Source organism: Anguilla anguilla, chromosome 6, assembly GCF_013347855.1.
Source record: "Anguilla anguilla isolate fAngAng1 chromosome 6, fAngAng1.pri, whole genome shotgun sequence".
Taxonomy (NCBI): domain Eukaryota; kingdom Metazoa; phylum Chordata; class Actinopteri; order Anguilliformes; family Anguillidae; genus Anguilla; species Anguilla anguilla.
Genome location: NC_049206.1, coordinates 81,901 through 97,150, shown reverse-complemented (window position 1 = coordinate 97,150; position 15,250 = coordinate 81,901). Strand labels below are relative to the sequence as shown.

General features: G+C 45.7%; 1 protein-coding gene and 1 long non-coding RNA gene across 3 annotated transcripts; one reads left to right on the top strand and one right to left on the bottom strand.

Moving 5' to 3' along the window:
- Positions 1–1,324: 1,324 nt before the first annotated feature.
- Positions 1,325–7,978, bottom strand: LOC118230780 (plasmalemma vesicle-associated protein-like). 2 transcript variants are annotated; one of them, XM_035424091.1, is made up of 6 exons: positions 7,391–7,976; positions 6,127–6,196; positions 4,578–5,287; positions 3,134–3,341; positions 2,828–2,879; positions 1,325–1,564 (listed from the first exon to the last, which is right to left on the bottom strand). In XM_035424091.1, exons 1-6 carry the CDS (start codon positions 7,775–7,777, stop codon positions 1,552–1,554), a joined length of 1,440 nt encoding a protein of 479 aa, XP_035279982.1. In that variant the 5' UTR covers positions 7,778–7,976; the 3' UTR covers positions 1,325–1,551. The 2 variants fall into 2 exon arrangements, with proteins under 2 accessions (XP_035279982.1, XP_035279983.1); XM_035424092.1 differs by lacking the exon at positions 3,134–3,341 and having other exon boundaries at positions 7,391–7,978.
- A 63-nt stretch (positions 7,979–8,041) lies between these two features.
- LOC118230779 lies at positions 8,042–9,794 on the top strand. Its single transcript, XR_004765921.1, has 3 exons — positions 8,042–8,094; positions 8,179–8,254; positions 8,333–9,794. It is a non-coding gene; the product is annotated as an uncharacterized LOC118230779 (long non-coding RNA).
- The last annotated feature ends 5,456 nt before the right edge of the window (positions 9,795–15,250 follow it).

Sequence of the window (15,250 nt, the reverse complement as noted above, 5' to 3'; positions counted from 1 at the left end):
GAACCTTGTCTAGCTCAGTAATATGTAGTGTCTGTGTGAACCTTGTCTAGCTCAGTAATACGGTAGTGTCTGTGTGAACCACACGCTGGCCGGCCTCTGGGGTTACTTCAGGGCAGGCCCACAGTACCAGAGGGAAAATGCAGTTTAACAGAGGATATCCTGATAATAGCAGGGGGTTCCTTCTCCTGAGTCTGCTGTTTGCTTTGAATGACACCTTGTGTCATTGAATGTGAGGGGTAACCTATGCAAGGAGCCCAATTCCACACGTTTACAGGACCTTACCTGCGGGGGGTCATCTGCGACCACACGCTTCACCAGGGTTTCCTAGGGAAGCTCCACTTAGACACAGAATGGAGCGTGGATGAATTTGGTTTCAAAACGGCCCTATGGCTTTTCGTCACAATGGCTGTCAATGTACCCCAGGAAGCAGGGTTAGTGTGGGAGGCCTGTCGGGTTTGGGTGTATCCCAGGAAGCAGGGTTAGTGTGGGAGGCCTGTGGGGTTTGGGTGTACCCCAGGAAGCAGGGTTAGTGTGGGAGGCCTGTGGGGTTTGGGTGTACCCCCGGAAGCAGGGTTAGTGTGGGAGGCCTGTGGGGTTTGGGTGTACCCCAGGAAGCAGGGTTAGTGTGGGAGGCCTGACGGGTTTGGGTGTACCCCAGGAAGCTGGGTTAGTGTGGATGGTCTGTGGGGTTTGGGTGTACCCCAGGAAGCTGGGTTAGTGTGGGAGGCCTGTGGGGTTTGGGTGTACCCCAGGAAGCAGGGTTAGTATAGGAGGCCTGTGGAGTTTGGAAGCAGACAGAACAATGCATTCCTGAGATCAGTGGCTGACGATGCCTGCAGTTTATGACAGGACTATGGGAAGGGCCCGTGTTTATTTTAAAGATACACTTCCCTATCATAATGCAACAGTAATGGGAGGTACCCTGTACAGTGGCCAAGGCTATTATAGCTGTGGAATTCTCCAGTGGATGCTCCATGTCTTGCTCTCTCTCTCTCTCTCTCTCTCTCTGTCTCTGTCTCTCATGCAATAATACAATTTTGCATCCATCTTAAGTGATGAAACATCCGCCTTTCTTGCGCAATGGGTTTTTCTCATTGTTTTCTCTGTAAACACCGGTGTTTTGGCTGGCCTCATCACCTCTGCGGTCCTCAATTACCCTGTCAACAGGTTGGAAGATTATCATAAACACTTGAGTGTTCCCAGAAGTCCACCAGCACTTTTAAGACAATAAGAATAAAACCCTGTGGGGGGGGGGGGGGGGGCGGGGCTGGGTGCTGCTGGGGACAGGTCTGCCCAAAACAAAACTACAAGCCGACTCCAAAGGTTCCCATAAAATATATTTATTTTTTATGAATGTATATACATCCCATACATTGCTGTTTACAAGGTGCTGGTGGTTAATTGGTCTGAGCGGTCTATGGCAGCTTTAAATGCGTGTACACAGGGAAAGCAACAGGACAGTTATGAGTGTGTCCTCTTCATATGCTCATAAAGTTCCAGAAGGCTGTAGATTAGAGCTGGCAGTGTGGCAGTCTCCTCTCTTCCCTGGAATTACCCAGAGACACTAGAGAAAAGAGAGATGGACAAAGTGAGATGCAGAAGGGGCTTGCAAGTTTTCATGTTGGCCAGATGTCACACTAAATTACAATTTTGTTTTCCCATTCTGGAGCACCCAGTCATACTTGTAAGTCTGTCCTGTCCCTGTAACACCCTCTCCCTGTAACACTGTACCTGTAACACTGTCTCTGTAACCCCCTCTCCCTGTAACACTGTCCCTGTAACCCCCTCTCCCTGTAACACTGTACCTGTAACCCCCTCTCCCTGTAACACTGCCCCTGTAACCCCCTCTCACTGTAACACGCTCCCTGTAACACTGCCCCTGTAACCCCCGCTCCCTGTAACACTGCCCCTGTAACCCCCTCTCCCTGAAACACTGCCCCTGTAACCCCCTCTCACTGTAACCCCCTCTCCCTGTAACACTGCCCCTGTAACCCCCCCTCCCTGTAACACTGTACCTGTAACCCCCTCTTACTGTAACCCCCTCTCCCTGTAACACTGCCCCTGTAACCCCCGCTCCCTGTAACCCCCCTCCCTGTAACACTGTCCCTGTAACCCCCCCTCCCTGTAACACTGTCCCTGTAACCCCCGCTCCCTGTAACACTGTCCCTGTAACCCCCTCTCCCTGTAACACTGCCCCTGTAACCCCCTCTCCCTGTAACACTGCCCCTGTAACCCCCTCTCACTGTAACACTGCCCCTGTAACCCCCGCTCCCTGTAACACCCTCTCCCTGTAACACTGCCCCTGTAACCCCCCTCCCTGTAACACTGTCCCTGTAACCCCCTCTCCCTGTAACACTGCCTCTGTAACCCCCTCTCACTGTAACACTGCCTCTGTAACCCCCTCTCCCTGTAACACTGCCCCTGTAACCCCCGCTCCCTGTAACACTGTCCCTGTAACACTGCCCCTGTAACCCCCTCTCCCTGTAACACTGTCCCTGTAACCCCCGCTCCCTGTAACACTGCCCCTGTAACCCCCTCTCCCTGTAACACTGCCCCTGTAACCCCCGCTCCCTGTAACACTGTCCCTGTAACCCCCTCTCGCTGTAGCACTCCGTCCCTGTAACTCTTTGCCCCTGTAACGCCTCCCCCCATGATGCTCTCTCCCTGTAATGCCTTGCCCCCTGTAACACACAGTCACTATAGCACACTGGCCCTATAACTGCTCTGCCCTGGTGACAAACTTCCTGTTTTGTCAGTGCTGTCTGAAGTACATGTCCTCTAACTTTACCAGAACACTTCAGAAGGTTTAAGCCCAGAACAGACTTACCCAGAGTCCTTGTTTGCCATTTCCTGGAGCTCCTTTAAGTGCTTCTGAAGATCTGTAGAATCAGAACAATCACAGCACAGCATCAACCACAGTATCAATTACATCACAACAGCAATCACTGCATCAATCACGGCACAGAATCAATCACACCATCAGTATATCACAGCACCAATCACTGCATCAATCACAGCTCAACATCAGTCACAGCACAGCATCAATCCCAGCACAAACACACGTGCACGCACTAAGCGCTGCACACAGGATATTTCACCACATTCAATGCCTTTTAAAAATGGCGAATAATACCAATATTAAAGCCTGAAGTCGTTCCGGGAACATTCATCCCCTGTGAATTCATCCCTGTTCCTCCAATTCCTGGTACATTCAATCCTGGTTTAGTTAGTCCCAGAAAATTAAATCCTGTTCCTCCCAGTCCTGGTTTGGTTAGAACTGGGAAAGTCCCTCCTGTTCCAGCGCTGCCGGGTAGCAGCCCTGGCAGTTTGGGGGAAGCCGGCTGAAAGGCAGAAAACGTGCCTGTGACCTGCAGTAAATACTCTTCCTACATGTGCCACTATCCTGCAGTAAATACCCTTCCTACATGTGTCACTGTCCTGCAGTAAATACTCTTCCTACATGTGCCACTATCCTGCAGTAAATACCCTTCCTACATGTGTCACTGTCCTGCAGTAAATACTCTTCCTACATGTGCCACTATCCTGCAGTAAATACCCTTCCTACATGTGTCACTATCCTGCAGTAAATACCCTTCCTACATGTGTCACTATCCTGCAGTAAATACTCTTCCTACATGTGCCACTATCCTGCAGTAAATACCCTTCCTACATGTGCCACTATCCTGCAGTAAATACTCTTCCTACATGTGCCACTATCCTGCAGTAAATACTCTTCCTACATGTGCCACTATCCTGCAGTAAATACCCTTCCTACATGTGCCACTATCCTGCAGTAAATACCCTTCCTACATGTGTCACTATCGCACAAAAATATGGAGAAACAATAGGACTCATTCGGGAGTCAGATTTGATTGTGTGTGTATTGCATGTGCGTGTTTGCATGTGTGTGTTGCTTGTTTGTGTGTGTGTATTGTGTGCGTGTGCTTGTGCGTGTGCGTGTGCGTGTGTGTGTATTGCGTGTGTGTGTATGTATGTTGCATGTGTGTCTGTGTGTGTATTGTGTGTGTGTTGCATCTGTGTGTGTGTGTGTCTGTCTGTGTGTACTGTGTGTGTGTGAGTGTTGCGTGCGTGTGTATGTGTCTATTGTATGCTTGTGTGTGTTTGTGTGTGTATTGTGTGAGTGTGTGTATTGCATGTGTGTTTGTGTATTGTTTGTGTTTGTGTGTGTATTGCATGTGTGTGTATTGTATGCTTGTGTGTGTATTGTGTGAGTGTGTGTATTGCGTGTGTGTGTGTTTGTGTATTGTTTGTGTTTGTGTGTGTATTGCGTGTGTTTGTGTGTATTGCGTGTTTGTGTATGTGTGTGTGTGTGTGTTTGTGTGTGTATTGCCTGTGTGTGTGTGTGTGTGTATTGCGTGCGTGCGTGCGTGCGTGCGTGCGTGTGCGCGTGCGTGTGTATTGCATGCGTGCATGTGTGAGTGCGTGCGTGTGTGCGTGTGTGTGTATTGTGTGTGTGTGTGTGTGTGTGTGTGTGTGTGTGAGTGCGTGCGTGCGTGTGTGCGTGCGTGTGTGTGTATTGTGTGTGTGTGTGTGTGTGTGTGAGAGAGAAGGCTTACCTTGGGGATGCAGTTTCTGAGTGACTGGTTGAGGTTGAGGACCTGGTTGGTGAGCAGGCTGATCTCGCTGCTCTTCACAGCGATGCCGTGTTTCTGAAGCTCATTCTCATTTCTCAGCTTGCTCTGCTCCTTCAGCAGGCGCTCCAGCTCCTTATCGTACCTGTCCTGCGCCTCCTGGCTCCTCCTGCGGCTCAGCGCGGCCTCGGCCGTGTGGTTCTGCCGGCTCCAGCGCAGGTCCTCCTGCAGCCGCGCGTTCTGCACATTCAGCCGGCTGCTCTCGGCCTGGATCCGCGACACCTGCGAGCCCACGCTGTCCAGGTAGCTCTGGAACTTGGTCTCCACCTCACGCGACAGGCTGCTGCAGTTGCTGCGGATCTGGTCCAGCTGCTCCTTCTGCTTCTCGCAGGTGAGCTGGAAGGGGAACACGACTGGGAACAGGCCATCAATCCGGGTCATGAAGGCGCGAGTCACCGTCTGGATGCCGTCCAGTGATTGGACAAAGTCGCCCTTGCACTTCCTGCCATAGGCGTCCAGCTGGCGCTGCAGGTCAGAGGAGTTCCTGCGCAGGCTGATGGCCTCCAGCGTCAGGCTGTCCCGCGCCCGGTTGGCCAGCTCCAGGTCCCGGCTCAGGTGCTGCACAGTCTGGGTGAAGTTGGCTTCCAGGAGTCTGTACATGGCCTGCAGCTGAATGAGCCGGTTGCTGGTGCTAGCTGAGGGGAGAGAGCACTGAATGACTTCCTGTAACTGTAACATAACCATATCGGCCAGAACATAACCCTAACAGCCACAACACAACCAGAACATAACCCTAACAGCTCTCAGTTTCTCCGAACATGCAGTTTAACATTGTTGTATGGATTTCATATGGTTCCTGTTACTTTTTGACACAGACAGTACATCAGTGGTCATTGCAAGTGGCCACAGAGAGAACAGCTTTGAATGATCCCTTATGAAAAAATCACGTGAAAGTTGCCTTTTTACATAAGAAAATCACAATTTCAAAAGTGAAGTTCACATTTTCTCATGTGAATTTAACAGAAAATGTAACATATGAACTGGAAATTCTCACGTGAAAAAATGTTTGACAATGTGAAAAGAAAATTGGATTTGCATGAAGTCATGAGAAATGTGCATCTTCTCCTTTATAAAACATTAAGTACAACTTTCACGTGAAAACAAAATGTGACTTTTTCTGCTATCATCTTATGAGCGGGATTATTTTTATAGTTCACGTGTACTCTTCACATGCTGGGCGTTCACATGTGGTTTTTGAGCACATGTGGTTTTTTAACATGCTATTTTTTTTGTAAGGGATGTCTGAGCAAATATGTGCATGTTTTTCTCATTAACACCCAGAACATCCTGAACTTATAAGTTATCCGAACTTCTTATCTATGAGCTACACACTTCAAAAGCATCAACACTCTGCTGTAGCAAAACGCCATACACACACTTATTGCATAACTAATTGCACCTTTCCTGTTACCCATCAGCAAGGAAGAATGATGTAGATGCCATGCATTAAGGAGCAGAGCAGGTGTAGACTTACGGTTCGAGCTCCCGGGGCATGCTGCGGGAAGCACAGGCGCTTTGTTCCTTTTCTCTATCTCACACACGTACTGCAGAAGAGAAAAATCAACAGTCACACAGTCCATTTTACACACATACCTCAGAGGAGAAAAATCAATAGTCACACAGTCCATTTTACACACATACCTCAGAGGAGAAAAATCAATAGTCACACAGTCCATTTTACACACATACCTCAGAGGAGAAAAATCAATAGTCACACAGTCCATTTTACACGCACTGCAGAGGAGAAAAATCAACAGTCACACAGTCCATTTTACACACATACTGCAGAGGAGAAAAATCAACAGTCACACAGTGGCATTCAGATCCTCCAAACATTTAATGGGTTTTGTTTTGTATAAAAGAACCAGTCATTTTGTAAATGATTCCTGAGTATTTGGGTAAAAAATGGTTTGTTGTGCCCTATTCATTACTATAGTCCGAGGGCCCTGTGTAGAGCCAACCATGTTCAGAATGAAAAGGCAAAAAAAGGCATATTAGGCCTAATTGTCACATTATCGGCATAATGAATTTTAATATATTCGGCAACTTAAAAACTGAAACATTTTCCTTAATTCAAACAAATATGATTTTTAAAAATAATTCATTTTATTTATATAGCACCATTCAAGCATAGAGCAAATTTCTTTCCAGAACAAAAAAGAATGAGGTACAAATTAAAATAAAATTACAACATAAAAACAAAGAAATAAAACAAGAAGAAATATGCACAGTAAAAGTAAACACAGTAAAAACAGAATTGAAACCCGGCAATACAAAATCTAAAAAGATGGATGGTAAATGGCTATTAGTCATTATGTAAGCCAATTTAATAAAAATAGGGTTTAAGGTGATATTTAAAAACAGGGACTGTACCAGATTTTCTTTAATGGTAGGTTACAAATATGGTGAATAAGGGGGGAAAAGTTCCCCATAAATTTAAGACCGTGTGTACTTCTATTTTTCAATGACTTACAGGGACAAATCCAGGCCTGTCAATAATGACAGATTTATGAATGGAGCATTATATATTTTAAATGATAATTTATTAAACGCCAGATATAAACCCAACAAAGTACTTATCAATGTAACTCCAAAGATCTGTTTGAGAACAAGCACAGATCTGTGCCTATGCACAAGCCCCTCTATATTAGATTTCAACACAAAATATATCCAGAACTTTAACTCCTCCTTTGAACACTAAAGAAATAAAAGATGTGTAAAATGTTTGGGTTACCCACCAGTTTGGTGTTGAAATTGAGGATGGTGGCAGCGGACACGTTGGCGAGTCTGCGCAGTCTGTGCAGGTCCTGGTCGTCCTTCAGCTTCTTGGTGAGGGTGGTGTTGAGCAGCCGCGTGAGGTTGCTCTTCAGCTGCTGCAGCTGCTTGTTTTCGGCGGTGAGCTGCGTGAAGCTTTGCTGCAGGTCCTGCGCCCGCTTTTCCTCTGACGACTGCTCCGGATGCCCGTACACCATGAACAGCACCAGGCTCACGATGATCAGCGACTGGATCAGTGAGCTGAAGAAGAAGATGATGCGCCAGTAGTAGCCACAGCTCTTTTCTTTGGACTTGTGCATTTTCTTTGCGTCCAGAGCGAACTTGGTCTGTGGATAGCTTCCGCTGTACATGGCTGTTTGAGCGGAGTTAGCCGCTGAGCTGGAGCCTGTCTGCTTGAGATTCTCCTCTTCAGGTCCTTGGGAAGTCAAACATCAGACACGTTCTGCTGAGAATGCCGGTCTCAGACGGGTGGGAAATATTCACTGTTTATAAACGAAGCTCCACTGTTCCTATTGCATGACTCCTTCCTGCTTTGCACTGCCCTTGAACATCGTTCCAGAGGTTATCATAACATCGCACATTGGGGCGGGGCGGGGGCGGGGGGGGGGGGTAGTGCGAACATTGTTCTCACTATGGCCTCCTGTACCCACCCCATCTAGCTTGACAGGTAATTGTAAATAAGTACAAGTAACAATTGCAATGGTTTTTTTTGGAACTTATTTGAGTCATTCCTAAACAATATCATCAACAGATTTCCGTATCGCATCAGTGTGTTTGGAAACAGACCAGATGTCAGCGGTGGAAAAAACCCAAGGGGCTGCTGGGAGGTTAGTGCTGTTTTAGTTTTTTTCTGTGAAGTGGTAACTGAGGCCATTGCCCTGGGTTTTACCTGCTCTATCCTGCAGGGACAGACGGGATTCTGCTGTAACTACACGTTCCCAGGCCCCAGCTGCGCAGAGGACAGTCTGCTGCAACTCCCAGCTGCGCAGAGGACAGTCCGCTGTAACTATAACATGTTTACAGGCCCCAGCTGCGAAGAGGAAGGCTTTAAACCCGCCATTTTAATTAGACTATTTTTATTATGAACTACAATTAAATCCAAAATATGATTTAAAAAAATAAGCTGTCACAACTTTAAGATTGTAGGAGGTTTCTGTGATTGGTCCCAATGTGTGCTGTACAGTCAGTTTCTGTCTCACCATGCTGACATGCTCTCAGGTGTTCTCATGGTTATTCACTCTTTGCATTCATGAGCTCTGGTTTGTTGTCTCATGCCAAAACTTCTACTATTTGAATTTGTCTGTGCTCTGAAGATGTGACTCTTAGACACAGCCAGGCTGTGCTCTGAAGATGTGACTCATACAACCAGGCTGTGCTCTGAAGATGTGACTCTTAGACACAGCCAAGCTGTGCTCTGAAGATGTGACTCTTAGACACAGCCAGGCTGTGCTCTGAAGATGTGACTCTTAGACACAGCCAGGCTGTGCTCTGAAGATGTGACTCTTAGACACAGCCAGGCTGTGCTCTGAAGACGTGACTCTTGGTCACAGCCAAAATACACAACCTGTTTAGTGGACCCACAAAATTCAAGCCATCAGAGAAATAAAAAAGAAATAAACACCTTTTCTTTTGCACAAAAAATTCTAAATCTTAAATTCATCAGAATAGCTACCATTTACAATACTAACTGCTGAGCATATTCCCTCTGCTTCTCTGCCTATAGACATCATCAGTACACAATCTCTGTTTTCCTATCCTGCAGACCATTTCAAGTCAAATTTTGGATAATAATGAATAATGAATTTCTGTTATGGTGCATTTTCAAATCTTGACCAAACGTGTCCTCAGAAGTCTCAGAGAGTTGTCAAGCAGTTTTGTGTTTGCTCAAAATTATGATGCATTGTCACTGTAAATAATTATAGTTCTTTGCGATAGAAGACAACATTTACAAGAGACAAAAATGAAACCAGTAGTTTCCTTAATCAGCACAGTGCTCTCTCTTATGTGATGGCTTTATCGGTTGTGTCTGGCCATCGGGTATTCAGTGTAATGCAGTATAATGCAGATGATGATGATGTTGATGATAATGGAGAACAAGTTTCTGATGTTAATGTAACTAATGTTATAACAGTCATATTTTGCTTTTATTACACTGAGTGTGTGCATGTGCAGTGTGCACGTGTAGGTAGCAGTGTGTGCTGTAGGGAGATGGGAGAGTAAACTTTTCCATAGTTTAACTCCTTCCTATTCCATGGTGGAACGCCAGAGTCAGAATGGATCCCTGTGGATCTGCCTGCACTCTGAGGGGTGAGAAGTGAAAGACTGTCCCCCTGGGTGGGGGGTGCAGGTGGGGGTGAAAGGTGCCCCCTGGGTGGGGGTGAAAGGTGCCCCCGTGGGTGGGTGGTGCAGGTGGGGGTGAAAGGTGCCCCCCTGGGTGGGGGGTGCAGGTTCCAGCAGCTCAGTTGGGATCAGTGAGTCCCTCACGGTTCCCATTTCTGACACTAGTTGGGGTCACACTCTCCTTCTTTAGGACGGGGTGTCTTTTAAGAGGGGGGTTTGGAGAGGGAAGTTGAGCACAGCACAGGGTCTTTCCTGTTAGGCAGCGAGTCCATGCCAGAGCCCATGACTGCAGGAAGCCATAGCTCATGGAGCCTTTTATTCTGACAAACTCTGAGTGCCTGTCAGGGCTGGATTTTACATAAACTTTAGAACAAAGGGCGGAAGCAGCATGTGCAGCCCTGCAGACGGTGGTGCTGCAGCCCACCATGGCCTTCCGTAATCTCCACACACAACACCTCTCCCTTTACCCACTGATTCATTCTCCAGACATGCACGGCACATTTTAGTTCTTGGTCAGTGAATCGGGTGTGGTGGGGAGATTCATGGCGTTTTGATGGTGATTCTGGGCGTTTTGATGGTGAGTCAGGAGGTTTTGTTGGTGATTTTGGGTATGTGGTGATATTGTGTAGTTGGTGAATTAAAATGGCATTTCAACAAAAACATTAGAAAAGTCCCCCTTGTATACACAGACTGACTTAATGAGGAAAATGGCCATATAATTAACTTAAGTAATCCCTGACAATGGCTGAACTGCAATGGCCCACAGAACGATAATGAGAAATATCAATGGGCTGGTATGTAAGAATAGCAGGCAGTTTTTTCTACAGTGGATCCACCTTTCTATGCAATATACTGCCATCCAGTGGCAGAAGTACTAATTGCATGCTATATTTTTCATACTTTGTTGACGGTATAATATTCTCACTGGATCATGCGCTTATATTTCCCTTTGTGACTCTGGTTTTACCCTTCCTTGAGAAGTGTTCAGTGTAGTATGAACACACACACACATGCATACACACACACACACACACACACACACACACGCATGCATACACGCACAGGCACACACATTCTCACTAAATCCCCAAAAAAGTTGTCTTGGTTAATTTTTAATTTAAAAAATATATTTTAAAAGTATATGAATGTTTCCCCATCTCTCAGGCTGAGAAACGTGTAACGTTTTTCATTGTTTAGGGAAAAACGTTTCATGTTTCTCAGCCTGAGAGCGCAATATGGAGCTCATGTGGCCTGTTCTTGTTACTCCACCAGATGGCAGTAGAGTGCTCATTGTGGCCACTGCAACAACATCGCTCAGTGCAACTATTACTGTGCTTTGGTCATTGCCTAGCAACAGACATCTACATGACACATTTTATGAGCTGGACTGAACATTGTGTGGGTTCCATGGTTACTGGCATTCACTGAGGAATGCACTGACGGGGGTCACTGTAAACGCTCCGAATGCAACACAGCCTTCACGATTGAATATTCACCCACAAAGCTACATACTGAACAGACTTCACATGTGGGGGCAGTCTTTCTGGGCCTTAAAAAGGCATTTGACACTGTTAGCCTTAATATTCTTATTATTACAAAGCCACACCCCCAGGGCCCAAACCCCACCTCTCTGTACAAAGCCACACCCCCAGGGCCCAAACCCCACCTCTCTGTACAAAGCCACACCCCCAGGGCCCAAACCCCACCTCTCTGTACAAAGCCACACCCCCAGCGACACAGAGTGTGGGTTTTTGTACTTGCCCCCCCCACACACACACATACTCATGTATAGAAGCACATACACAAATACACACACATGCGCATACACACATTCATGCATACAGATGCACACATACGCACACACACAAGCACACAATCATGTAGGCTATACAAACACACACACACAGACACATGCACACACACACATGCACACATATGCAGGCACACACACATGCACACCCACACACACATACGCACTCTCACACACACACACACACACACATCCACACACATACACACATACGCACTCTCACACACACACACACACACACATCCACACACATACACACTCTCACTCACACACACACTCTTGCAGAACTCCCATTCAGAGTGAGAACATTACAAAATGTCGCAAGCTAAACAATATAGCTAACATTATTTATTTAGCTAGTATGTATTCATCTAGTAATCAACAACATTGACCTTATGTTTTGTAGTGATGTAACTTTGCTAGCTGACGAAGTAAGCTACCTAGCTAGCTTCACAGAAACATAACGCGATTACCTTGCCAGCTAGCTCTATAGTTTGCAGAGACAGTTTTACCATTTTATTTATGCATCTCTGAAGCTGGTCATCTACCGGTTAGCTGCGAGTCTGTTTAGCTAATGTTATACTGGTAATGTTGGCTTGCTAGCAAACTTACTAGCTGCCAAAACTGCCTACCTAGTTACCAAAGCATATTAGCTACTATAGTGAATTTGTTACAGCCAACAAACAAAAAAGCAATAAAATTGAAGGCATACTATGCAGATTTTTTTATTTTAAAATATCATAAAATAAGTGAGCTCAAGCATATCTATGATGCACTGGAAATCTTTGTCTTTACACACTTTAGCTGAATTCATGCACCTGTTACCTGTATTTGTCATTCTAAAATGTGTTCTGGGTGTTTTCAATTTCAATTCAATTTAATTTCATTTGTATAGCACTTTTTAGAGAACTGTCACAAAGACACTTTACAGCAAGTAAGCAAGCAAGCAGTAGCAAGGCAAAGGACAGAGCAAAAAGCAAACGACAGACACCAGGCCTGAACCCCCAAATAGCAAGTACATAAGACAGAACTCCCAGTGGGGAGAAAACCCTCCAATGGTGGTTTGAAAATACTTACCTGCAGGTTTAGAATTACAGAGTTGGCTGGATAACTTCGTGGAGTAAAACCCAGAACAGCTCTTTTTACTTCAGTTCATGTTCCACATTTGGGAGGGTTCCAGGTTTTACTCAGTGCAGTTATCCAGTTAACGGAGTAATCCTGCTTCGTGAAATGGGGCCCAGAATAGCTAAATACTAAATGATGAAAAATATAAAATAGTTACAACAGCACTACAGATTAGCTATCGTACAATGTCCTCATGCACTAAGGGGTGCACTCAGTGTAGTGATCATTATAACTCTGCCTAATTACTTTTACCATCTATATGGAATAGTTCAAAAATTGCTATTTTCAATATCTCTCTATTTTCACCACCTCACCATTTTGCTTGACATTTTGCTTGTAGCGCTTGAGGGTGTGGTATAGGTGGGTTAAGGATGAAGGAACACACTTTTTTGTTTACGAACACAGAGACCCTGTTTACACCTGGTTTTAAAATGTGTCTTGGGCGATCGGATCACAAGTGGACAGCACTAAATACAAGTGTAAACGACCACCAAGATGCATTGTGATCCGATCACTCAACCACTTGCCGAGGTGGTCTGGGACGCATTTGACCACGTATCTTTTGTAGTGTAAACGCTAATGTGTCCTGATGCGTCCCTGACAAGGACGCAACAAGAAAATACGTCATCAATGCTGGACGTGGTGGTTGTTTTGCAAGTGACTTTGTCCTGCCAATCTCAACAGTTGGAATAGCTTGTACATGTATATTAGTTCTTGAAACATTTTTGCTTTCTTAGCTAGCCCGTGCGAAACAAATCTGGCACTTGTCTGGCGGCCTTCTAGCAGAAGTGACGTAGGCAGTAACGAAATCTGAACACAAGTGGTCAGCTGGACAATTTAGAGACGCATGATAGGCACAGGTGTGAAGGGCAATGTGTCTCGGCTGTCCACTTGTATTCGGATCACTGAAACGCATTTTAAAACCAAGTGTAAACAGAGTCTACAAGGGCCGCAAAATCCTACATAGTGTACCGTTAAGTGATGATTAACGTTAGTAAAAATGTACTTCACTGAAATTGCATTCAATTGCATTAGCCTAGGACACTGCTAGAATTCTCCTAGCAGTTACTGTAATAAAGGACACTTGTTTGTTCAGCTGCTGGACTGGTATTCTACTGTAAGCTGAGCCTTACAACAGTGTTACATCAGTGGGGGTTGTTTTTTGTAGCTTTATTATTTAAACGGTACAAATCATATTGCTTAACAACTTCAGAAGATACCAAGATACATTATGGTTAGGGTTAGGGTTATATTATTATTATATAACCCTATAAAAATAATAATCATCATCATCAACAAGAAATAAAAGAAGACAATGCAAATTGAAAAAAAACAATAGCTAAGAAATTAATTTTTTGATATTTATACATCAATTCACCATTTATTGAAAAAACACACAGCAAACAATAGCCTACAGACAATTAATTATTAGCTGTGTTTGTACAATAAAAGATGGATTAATGTATTGTGAATTAAAGATTAAGTCATATAGTGTGTTTACAATTAAAGTAAGTTCAAATTAACTTCCTAGGTGTTTCTGTTTTTTTAAATATTTATTTATTTATTTTTTATATTTATTTATTATACTGAACCCCCCATATTTGACAATGGACACCTAAAAACTATTTGGCCCCCTCTAAATGAACCCCTACCACTCACAGTAGGTCTTGGAGGAAGAAAGAAAGAAAGAGAGCTAGAATGACAGGAAGAGGTTCAGAAAAGAGCGAAAGATAAAGGGGGAGAGGGAGAGAGAGACCGAACAAGAGGGGGAGCCACAGAGAGAGGGAGGGAGGGAGAGAGGGAAAGAGCAAGAGAGGGAGGGAGAGAGAGAGTGAGGGGGGAGTGGGAGAGAGGTAAGGAGAGAGAGAGAGAAGGAGGGAGGGAGAGAGACTGAGGGGGGAGCGAGAGAGTGAGGGAGGGAGAGAGAGAGGGAGGGAGAGAGAGGGAAAGAGAGAGAGAGGGAGGGAGAGAGAGACACTGCAGTCGGCCTTTCTCTGCTCTCTGACTCCCATGTCCATATAAGGCAGGGTGCCATGGCAACCGGAGGGTTTGAATAGCAGTGTCAAATCCCTGAACACACTCACACACACGCTCACACAGACACACACACCAGGAGGAAAGAGAGGGTGAAAGGAGGGAGGGACAGAGAGAAAGAGAGACGGAGGGCGAGGATACTGCGGGCAGCAGCCAGCCTAAAGCACTTTAATCCTCTTTCTCTTTGCGCTGGCCAGACCCGAATGGGGGGAGGGAGAGAGATAGAGAGGGAAACGGAGAGCAGGGAAGAGAGAGATAGAGAGGGAATCGGAGAGCAGGAAAGAGAGAGATAGAGAGGGAATCGGAGGGAAGGAAAGTGAGAGATAGAGAGGGAATCGGAGAGCAGGAAAGAGAGATAGAGAGGGAATCGGAGAGCAGGGGAGACCCACGCTGGAGCACTCACTGCAGCTCACAGGGAAACCGCTCCAGGGACCCAGGGAGCAGGAGCCATTTATTCTTCCTCTGTCTTCCTCTTCATCCTCATTGTCTCACCGCCATCGAGAGAGAGAGAGAG